This window comes from Urocitellus parryii, chromosome 6 (assembly GCF_045843805.1).
Source record: "Urocitellus parryii isolate mUroPar1 chromosome 6, mUroPar1.hap1, whole genome shotgun sequence".
Taxonomy (NCBI): Eukaryota; Metazoa; Chordata; class Mammalia; order Rodentia; family Sciuridae; genus Urocitellus; species Urocitellus parryii.
In genome coordinates this window covers 49,304,510-49,315,887 of record NC_135536.1, presented here as the reverse complement: position 1 = coordinate 49,315,887, position 11,378 = coordinate 49,304,510, and the positions used below count along the sequence as shown (strand labels likewise).

At 33.3% G+C, this 11,378-nt stretch overlaps 1 protein-coding gene across 1 annotated transcript in view; it reads right to left on the bottom strand.

The window, feature by feature from the left end:
- Positions 1-1,539: 1,539 nt before the first annotated feature.
- Mipol1 (mirror-image polydactyly 1) overlaps positions 1,540-11,378 on the bottom strand; it is a 323,741-nt gene continuing 313,902 nt past the window's right edge. Inside the window, exon 14 of the mRNA XM_026408983.1 lies at positions 1,540-1,584. Within this exon, the coding sequence (XP_026264768.1) occupies positions 1,551-1,584 (34 nt within the window). The 3' untranslated portion in view covers positions 1,540-1,550. The remainder of the gene's footprint in view (positions 1,585-11,378) is intronic.

Sequence of the window (11,378 nt, the reverse complement as noted above, 5' to 3'; positions counted from 1 at the left end):
AGTTGGCTACGGTCTACATACTGTGGGGTCGGGCTCCAAATTCCTCAATAGGACACCCATAGCACAAGAGTTAATAACTAGAATCAACAAATGGGACTTACTCAAACTAAAAAGTTTTTTCTCAGCAAAAGAAACAATAAGAGAGGTAAATAGGGAGCCTACATCCTGGGAACTTTTTTTTTTTTCTTTTGGTACCAGGGATTGAACTCAGGGACACTCAACCACATCCCCAGCTCTTTTCTGTATTTTATTTAGAGACAGGATCTCACTGAGTTGCTTAGCACCCTGCTGTTCTTGAGGCTGGTTTTAAACCCATGTCTCAGCCTTCCAAGCTGCTGAGATTCCAGACATACTGTGAATGGCACCTTTTAAACAGTCATTCTACACAGGTTTTTAGGGGGTATCTATTGTAGATACATGTCATATGAAGTCTTTTTACTGAAACAAAATTGTAAACATAGATCATGGGAAGGGGTTCTTAGCCATATTGAGCTATGAAATAATAAGATTCCTAAGATTCCTTCTCAAGTGGTTCTAAGATTTTAAATATTGTGGAAAGAGAGTGAGGACACAGGAAAATAGTGAGAATGTGGGAATAAGCTATATTCAGACCTCACAATTTCTGGATTATTTTATTTATCGTGCTTTATTTAGCATCACTTTTAGATTCATATTAACACTAAGGAATTGCTTTGCACCTTGAAATTAAGCAAGGAACATAGATTTATCTTTCAGATTAAATGGATTATAGAAAAATCTTGGTACATGTATATTCAATAACACTTAGATTACATACATTCCTTATTCAATGGCACTAAGACCCAAAGTAGACAAGGCACAGAAAAGTTACTTGTATTTTATACATAGACTAATATTTACTCTTAGGTAAACTTGGAAAAATAAGGCTCACTAATCAATCAGTATTTGGATTAATAATAAAGATAATATCAGACATAAAACATAACAATTTGTAAAGCTGCATTCTTTCATTTTAGCCCATTTAAAAATTAGAACATGAGAGCTGGGGTGGTGGCTCAGTGGTACAGCACTTGCATAGCATGTGCAAGGCACTGGGTTTAATTTTCAGCATGCAAATAAATAAATAAATAAAATAAAGGTCCATTAACAACTAAAAAAATTTTTAAAAAATCAGAACATGAAGAAGTATTAAAGTGACATTTCCTTCTTTGTAGTATCTCTAAGGTAGTTTTATTTTAATTCTCATATTTTAAGATAGTAACTTCCTATAATTTTGCACAGGGATTAAGATTTTGCATATGTACATTTTTTTTTTTTTTGCAGTACTGGGAATTGAATCCAGTGGTGCTCTACCAGTAAGCCACATCCTAGCTCTTAAAACAAATAATCAAAACCACTTTTTTTTTTTTTTTGAGACAGAGTCTTATTAAATTTCCCAGGTTGGTGGTGAACTTGCTATCTTCCTGCCTCAGCCTTCCAAGTAGCTCAGATTACAGGAGTACACTACCTTGCCTGGTTTAATTAGTACTTCACAAATTAGATGTCTAGATTGTCCGTCCACTGAATTCCAGTTAGTCCATGGCAGCAGCAGTGCAGTAGATGACACTATGAGGAAAGTATTAACAGAAGATAATAGAGCTATTTTTCTTAAGCCTCTAACTTAACATTAGAAAGTGATCTTGGTAACAGAATGAATTAAGTGATAATTTTATAGGGTTCTTTTACTTTGCATATAAAAGGATATTTAAATCATATATAAAATGCCCAGAAAAACTCAACACCAAGTAACAATTTATCATTTGGCATTATTGGCTGGATCTAATGTGTTAAAAAGAAAGTGGGGGCCCCCCATTGGGAAATACAGCCAACAATATTTAGTTTTAAAGCTAAACCTACTTAATAATTAGTGTATGTTGATTTCTATCATAACTGCCAAATTAATCAAATCTAATATGATCCTTTCTCCCAAACTACTTTGCTGTGTAAAAAGATGTATAGAATTATTGGAATAAAGGATAAAAAGAAATAATGAATGATAGAGTGCTTGCTTAGGATGTGTGAGGTCCTGGATTCATTCCCCAGTACTGAAAAAAGAAAGGTAGGAAGAAAGAAGGGAAGGAGGAAGGAGCCCCATGAGGCCTCATAACATGGGTAGGGACAACATATATTTTGTTCATCATTGTATATTTTCTTTTTTTTATTGGTTGTTCAAAACATTACAATGCTCTTGACATATCATATTTCATATATTTGATTCAAGTGGGTTATCAACTCCCATTTTTACCACATGTACAGATTGCAGAATCACATTGGTTACACATCCACGTTCATACACACTGCCATACTAGTGTCTGTTGTATTTTACTGCCTTTTCTATCCCCTTCCTATCCCCCCTCCCTTCCCCTTCCCTCCCAACTTCTCTCTCTACCCCATCTACTGTAATTCATTTCTCTCACTTGTTTTTTTCCCCTTTCCCCTCACATCCTCTTATATGTAATTTAAATAGCAAAATAGGCTTCTATAAATAGAAGCATGAAGTATAATCTCATTCATGATATTTCTAAACATTTAGGTAGTCACTGCTTCTTCTTGGCAGTTGAAAGTTGTATGTTACAAGACTTAGATATTTTATAGAGTCCTATTTTTTTTTGCACTGAGATCCATCTTTGTAAAACATCAAAATTTAGTTAAGTAACATAACCATGAAAAGGCAGATTATTTTGAAATTTTTATGATGCATACTTAACACAGAATATACTTCATTTAAATAGTCATGCCATCACAACAACATAGAATATGAAAATGTTATAAAGGCCTATGCCACTTATGTTGAAGAATGGAACAGGTTTACATATTCATTTATCTGAAATAGTTTGTATTACAAATATGTACTATATATTTGTTTGTACTTTGTAGACAAAGAGTTCTGGATGCATACAAAGACTAGAGTTTCTGACCAAGTTTCATTTTTTTCCTGATTTCTGATTTTATATGCCACTTGTAAATGTAATTTCCATTCTTTAATATCCATTCACTTCACAGTTAATACTTTTTGAGCACCATAGATGACTTGAAATTAAATCACATACATCTTTCCTTTATGTGTTAAAGTGTAGTATTAGGGATTAATAGGCTTTCTTTTTAGTATCTAGATTATTCCTTGGTAGCAAGTTAGTGACACAGGGACACATTAACTTTTGAATTACAGAACACTCTTCACTAAACTGCATCAAAGACTAAGAGTCTTGAATATGAATTATATTTATATTCAATTTATTTATAGTGAGTAATTTATTAGCAAAGGTGGATTTTTTTCATGTGGTTTCTTTTAGACTTACATCATTTGTACTGTTAATAATATAGATCTTTATATTCCAGAAACTACTTGAAATTGGCAACACAGATAATATAGACTCATTTACAATGATTATGATTTATAGAGTACTAGAGTATATGCTGAAAAGCCAATGACAACTATTCTTTTATCTTAATTGGCAGACAATAGCCTCAAGCTTTCCTCCTGATAAAATCCCTAAGGATTTTCCAAGACTCAATAAAACATGATATATGAATATTACAACGGATGGTGCTTTTCTTTAGATTAGTTTAGGTTTAGGCAATGTGTACTGTCGACCTCCTCTGGTATGTGTTTTGTTACCTAAACTTTGGAGCAAATTGCCTGGTAACATTAATGAATAATTGCTATAAATCTTTGCTAACAGCTCATTCTCTTCCTGTGCGTTTTTTAAACAAAATAATCAGTACAACCCTCTCTACATGCTGCTTTCAGCTGCTTATATCTGGACTTTTAAATATTCACACACCAGGCTGGTTCAGATAATTCTTCCCAACCTGAATGACATCAGTTCAGGAACTGATCTGCTGTTTGCCCAGCAGAAGAGTTACATATTGCCTTTTGAAGAGTGACACCTCAAGCCGCAGCCTTGACATTTGGCCTATCTTTGAATGGCTTGAGATACAGCTCTTAAGATAATCTTTATGATTCAGACTAACTTTGGACATTCTGACTTTTAGTACTAAACTCTGCAGAAAGAGTTTAATTATGTAGGAAATGGGGTTATAGAATCTAAATTGCCATCGTTCCAGAGAAATTCTCATGGGTATTTCTATTACTCTCAGAGAAGAATCCGAAGAAGCCTTCCCCTTCTTTGGCTGTTCAGTTTCTGGAAGCCAATTTTGATGAGTTTTATATCTGCCACCTGGCAGTACTGTTCCCAAACTCAACTTAATATTTTTTCTCATAAGTTTATAAGTTAGGGATACACAAAAAGAAAGTGAAATTAGTTCTTAGTATTGAACTAAAGACATTCTATTAATGGCACTGTGTTGTCCCTATCAGGCAGAAAACCTTAAAACACTGACTTCTTTACCTTTCATATCTCTTCACCAAATCTTATTTTCTCAATAGTGTTTCTGACATGAATCTCTTCATTCTGTTCTAACTGCTACCAGTCCACACCAGCACACCATTTGTCTTATTATTATACTATGTTATTATGATTGTTACTTAGCTGGTACTTTGGTTTCTAACACCAACTACTTCAATTAATCCTCCAAAGCTGAGACAGAAACTGATGTTCCTAACATGATATTTTCATCCAGTTATCATTGCTGATGTTAAAAACTCTATAATGGGTTCTAATTCCCTATCACATGGAATCTAGATGTCTTTGCATATCTTGAGGGCTCTCAGTAATTCAAACTTGCATCACCTATCTGATGTCATCCTACAGGAACTTCTATTCCTGCAAGACTGACTTCTGGACCTCTCTGTGCTTTATTTATGCTGCTTTTCTCCTCTCTGTTAACCTCTCTTTCCTTTCTGCTTATTCATATCCCACCCATTCTCCATGGCTGAAACCTTCCTTCTCAAATGGTATTACCTGCACTGAAAAATGAACAGATTACTTAGTACCAGTCTATCCTATGAAATAAAAAATAACTGATGCAGAAAATATATTATGACAAGATTGTTTTTAACTCAATGATGTCACTTGTACAAATCTGTGCATTCTTCAAATTATTTAGCTATAAGTACTTTAAATGTAGCATTATTTTGAAAAAGAAAAAACAAAAACTGAAACTAACTACTAATGCTATAAACATCTTGTGGACAATAGATGAATGACACACTTTCAATATATCTCACCAAATTCAAAACAGTGCTAATACATGACACAGTTTTTTGATTAGTTGTCTTTCTCTTTATCTTGTAGTAACAGTAAGAGATAAAAATAAACCCCAATTTACTGCTTTTCTTTTCCCTCAACTTGGTCCATGTTTTTCACTAAAATTCTATCTCTTTCCAAAATGTGATAAGATAAAATTTGAACACCAAATTGAGTAATAAAAAACAATTTTTATGTTTACCATGAAATGGCAAGAAAAAAAGATGATGGAAACTTGAAAGAACACGTGGAAGGAGTTTATTTAATTTTTTTGGTACTGGAGATTGAACCCAGGGGTGTTCTACCATTCAATTACATATCCAATATCCAGTCCTTTTTATTTTGAGATATTTTTATTTTATTTTGCTAAATTGCTGAGAGTCTCCCTAAGTTGCCAAGGCTGGTCTTGAATTTGTGATTCTCTTGCCTCAGCCTCCCAAGCTACCACAATTACAAGCATGTGCCATCATGCCTGGCTTTCTTATGCTTAATTGTCACCTTTGTGCCAAAAATTTCCAAATGTGTAGTGCTTGTAACATTAAGTTCATACACACAAAGACTTTAATCATTCACTTTAACCTGTCAAAAGTGCTGGTCCACTATGTTGATGTGCTTACTGAGAACAGAGATTGACTTATATCTTTAAAACAAACTATTACCCTTTTCTAAACTTTTCTCTCAATATACTCAAATGATGGCAGGCAGATCTTTGATGGGACATTCTGCCTTTTCCATCTTCCAAAGCCTAATTTTGCTTTGTTATGTATCAGTGTCTTTGAAGGTTATGAAAAACCTGCGCCCTATTTTTCTTTTCCATTCAATTAAAAGGGAGTTAAAATCTGTACTTCTTCAATGGTATATCTACAGATGTCTACTTAAATGATTTATGGTACAACCATACAAGAGATTTAAAGGCACTTAAGATTATATATGAATGAAAGATGTCATTTCATAAATGTGTCAAAATGTTAAGTGATACATTTAGTTTATAAAATTGTAAGTATTATATAAAACATTTTGTAAAAATGCCAAGTTATGAATATTATGGGTAAGTAAGCATTCTCCAAATGTTTAGCCTATCAAGATATTTAATATTTCTTTAAACCAAGATAAATACATGAACATAACTACTAAAGATTACAAGTGGGTATTTAAGAGAGAAAAATGTAACCTATTTTTTTTTCTCATTCTCAATTTTTGCTGAACTTTCCACAGGTTTGGATATTTATAAGCCTGACAGAGAGAATGAAGCTTAAAAGTAACTGTAATATTTATATTCAGAAATATATACTATGTATATTTTATAATTTTACTTCATAATAGCTATAAGTTTCCCAGAAAGATAAACTAAGGGACCCATGGTTCACAAAGATGGAAGAACTACTTACTTCATTGTTTTTAAACAACATAAATCAAGGCCCTACAATTTTCCTAATTAAGTATTTACAATATTTAAAAAGACTATTTGAACCTAAAGAAAGATTTCCTTTACAGTCAGGGCTATCTCAGGTGCTTTCCTTTAATCTCCCACACCCAAATGATGTCAATCTAGCATCTAAGAGTTCAGACCTCTCATTACGTTTTGATCCTGTTTGTTTTATCCTTGAAGGATATTTGTTTTGGAAGAAGAGATTTATGGCTGAAGGACTATGACTAAATAGTTTATTTGCTAAGATAAACCAATCTGAATTGTCATTAAAGTATTAAAACTATTATCTACTGAACTAATTAATAAAAACTCCTTACTAAAAGAAAACAAAAAGTACACAAAGATCACATTGACAAATGATTCTAGTGTTGTTTTTTTTTCATATGTAGATGTGTGTGTGTGTGTGTGTGTGTGTGCGTGTGAGTGTGTGTGTGTGTGTTTTGCTGGGGGTTGAATCCAGGGCCTGTGCATGCCAGACAGGTGTCCTACCACAGAGCCACACCCTCAGCCTTCTAATGCTTTTTTTTTGTGGTAATCATAAATAGTTATAAAAATAAACCTTAAATAAGCAACTCAAAAGAAGGCCAGCTGCCTCAGTTGTCATAAAACACCACAATCTATCAAATAAACCTGACAGAGTAAAAGAAAAATAGAAATTCTCTGTTGAAAAACAAAAGTAACCTATGCGAATTTAAGCATGGAAAAATGCTTACAGTATATACAATAAAAAACTAATTTACCTACTAGTCAAAGTGTCCTTAGAAATAAATAAAAACTGATTCACTGTCCAATATGAAAATACAAACAGGTCATTAATGGGCAGTTCATATCAAAAGAAAAATATATTGTTAATATAAAAATCTTTAACCCTATTCATGAAGAAATGCATGTTAAAATAAGGCACAATTTTTTTTACCTCTCAAATGGGAAGGTTAACAAATTACTATACAGTGAAGACTTGGGGAAGTGAGCATTCTCATAGATTGCTTACTGTGTATGAGTTTTTTTTAACTGTTTAAATTTGTTTTGATTAGTTATACATGACAGTAGAATGTATTTTGACACATCATACATAAATGTAGTTATTTCTCATTCTTCTGGTTGTACATGATGTAGAATCACACTGGTTATGTAGTCATATATGCACATAGGATAATAAAGTCCAATTCATTCTACTATCTTTCCTACCTCCCACACCTCTTCCCCTCCCTACACTCCCCTCTGCCTAATCCAAAGTAATTCTATTCTTCCCTATGTCCTCACCACACACAACTTATTGTGACTTGGCATCTGCATATCATAGAAAACATTTGGCCTTTGTTTTCTTGGGCTTGGCTTATTTCACTTAGCATGATATTCTCTACTTACAAATGTCATAATTTCATTCTTCTTTGAGGTCAAATAATATTACATTATGTATATATACCACATTCTCTTATACACTCATTAGCTGAAGGACACCTAGGTTGGTTCCATAGTTTAGCTATTATGAGTTGAGCTGCTATAAACATTGAAGAGGTCACAACTGTAGTCTGCTGATTTTAAGTCATCTGGATATAAACTGAGGAGTGGGATAGCTGGGTCAAATGGTGGTTCCATTCCAGATTTTCTGAGGAATCTATACCACTTTCCATAATGGTTGTAGTACCAATTTGCAGCCCTACCAACAATGTATGGGTGTACTTTTCCCCCCAAATTTAAACAGTTTAAAAAAAAATAAACAACATTTATTGTTGTTTGTATTCTTGATAATTGCCATTCTGACAGGAGATGAGATCTTATAGTAGTTTTGATCTGCATTTCTTTAACTGTTAGAGATGTTGAACATTTTTTCATATACTTATTGATTGATTGTATTCCTTATTCTGTGAAGTGTCTGTTAAGTTCCTTAGTCCATTTATTGATTGGGTTAAGTTTTTTGAGTTCTTTATATATCCTGGAGATTAGTACTCTATCTGATATGCATGTGCTAAAGATTTTCTCCCACTCTGTAGGCACTCTCTTCATGTTATTGTTTCCTTTGCTGAGAAGCTTTTTAGTTTGAATCCATCTCATTTATTGATTCTTGAGTTTACTTCTTGCACTTTAGGAGTCTTGTTAAATCTTAAGTTGACATGGTAAAGATTTGGGCCTAGTTTTACTTCTGTTAGTGCACGGTCTCTGTTCTAGTGCCCAAGTCTTTGATCTACTTTGAGTTGAGTTTCTTGCATGATGAGAAATAGGGTTTAACTTCATTTTGTTATATATGGATTTTCAGTTTTCCCAGGACCATTTGTTGAAGAGGCTATCTTTTCTCCAGTGAATGTTTTTGGTACCTTTGTCTAGTATGAGATAACTGTATTTATGTGGTTTATCTCTGTGTCTTCTATTCTGTACGATGGGTTACACGTCTGTTTTGGTGCCAATACCATGCAGTCTTTGTTACTATGTATACTCTGTAGTATAGTTTAAGGTCTGGTATTGTGATGCCTCCTACTTCACTCTTGCTAAGGATTGCTTTGGCTATTCTGGGTCTCACTTTTCCAGATGAATTTCATGACTGCTTTTTCTAGTTCTGTGAAGAATGTCATTGGGATTTTAATAGGAATTGCATTAAATCTACTTAATGCTTTTGGTGGTATGCCCATTTTGACAATGCTAATTCTGCCTATCCAAGGGCATGGGTGATCTTTCCATCTTCTAAGGTCTTCTTCAATTTTCTTCTTTAGTGTTCTGTAGTTCTCATTGTAGAGGTCTTCCACCTCTTTGGTTAGATTGATTCCCAAGTATTTTATGAATTTTAGAGGCTATTTTGAATGGGGTCGTTTTCGTAATTTCTCTTAAAGTGGATTCACCACTTATGTATAGAAATGCATTTGATTAATTAAAATTTTAATTAATTTAACTAATTAAAATATATACTACCTCACATACTTATCATCTTTTGTAGTGAGAATACTTAAAATCTACACTCTCAGCAATTTTCAAATGTGTAATATGTCATTATTAACTATAGTCATTGATTAAAATATATTTAAAAAAAGAAATGCATTTGATTTATGGGTATCGATTTTATATCCTGTTACTTTGCTGAATTCATTTATTAGTTCTAGAAGTGTTCTGGTGGAATTTTTTTGATCTTCTAAATGTAGAATCATGCCATCAGCAAATAGTAATAGTTTGAGTACAAGTTTTTAAAAGAACAATATTTGGCAATTGTGATGGTTTAGATATTAGGTGTCCTCCAAAAGCTCATGTGTGAGGAAATGCAAGATAGCTTAGAGGTAATGATTGGGTTAGGATAGCCCTAACCTAATCAATGCACTAATACACTTGAATGGGTTAACTGGACAGTAACTACAGGCTGGTAGGGTGTGGCTGGAGGAAGTGGGTCGCTGGGGATATGCCTTTGTCCCTGGTGAGTGAAACTCTCTTTCTTTCTCTGCTTCCTTGTTCTTGTTGCCATGTCCTGAGCTGCTTTCCTCGTCCACATCCTTCCACCATGATGTTCTGCCTCATCCTTGGCTTAGAGCAAAGAAGTTGGCTGCCTACAGACTGAGACCTCTGAAACCTTGAGTTCCAAATTAATAGTTCCTCCTCTGTTTTCTTTTCAGGTCTTTCAGTCACAGTAGTGAAAATATTGACTCAAACAGCAATATTTAACAAAATTTTTGTTATTTTTCAAAACTTAAAATTTCACTTCATTTCATTTCTTAACCCTACAGATGAAAGGAACTACATAAACACAAGTTTGGAGAAGGCTATTCACTGACAGCATTCCTTGTATTAGAAATTTTAAAAATCCCAAATTCCTTTTTCAGAGCTTTCACTCTAGTCTAAAAAGGGTATACACATGGATTAATTTTTTTAAGATTCAAATTATTCAGTTTTGGGGTTTTTTTTTTGGTGCTGGGGATTGAACACAGGACCTATCACATGCTCACCATGTACTCTATAACTGAGTAATACCCCCAGCCCTTCATAGTAAACTCTTATAATGTTTTATATCCACAGAAAATTAATAATTATAATTATGAAAGTCTCTAGAGAGTTGATAGTTTTGAAGAGACTGAAATTCCAAAGTTATATTATTTTATAGCACTATCAAGATATACACAGTTGCTTTCACCTTTCTTAGACACGCCAGTACAAATTTTTAGTTATGAATAGGCAAAATGCTTCACTTGAAATCATGATTACATTTACCAAACTATGAAGAAAGTTGTGGGGGAGAAGTCAAAATAGTTTCCAATGAGAAATTGAGGCTATAAGTAATATTAACTATGTCTATATCTTGTCCTATCCTTTAGTGACATATCCTTCAAAAGCTAATGGGAGTGGTGGTGCTCAGGTTGTGGCTCAGTGGTAGAGCGCTCGCATAGCAAATGTGAAGCACTGGGTTTGATTCCCAGCATCACATAAAAAATAAATAAATTTTAAACAAAGTTATATATATATATAAAAGACTTTATTAAAAAAAGCTAATGGGGACTATAATGAAAGGACATCTTTGCAGAGAAAATCACAAATCCTTCTTTCAAAAACCTTTAATGTGTTGGTATTTGACTTTTTTGTTTTACTTATCCCAATAAATAGGTAGTTATATAGTTCAGTAAAAATAAAACTTAACTGTCTTGTATGATTCTGGAAAACAATTTAACTATACTGGAATAAAATTTTGGAAAAATGTTGAAATATCAAACACTTCCAGTTGTGACAAATTCCTCATAATAAACTTGGTTTGATCTATAGAGTTACTATACTGACCAGCAGTAGAAAGTAGCATTTAAACAACTAAGCCC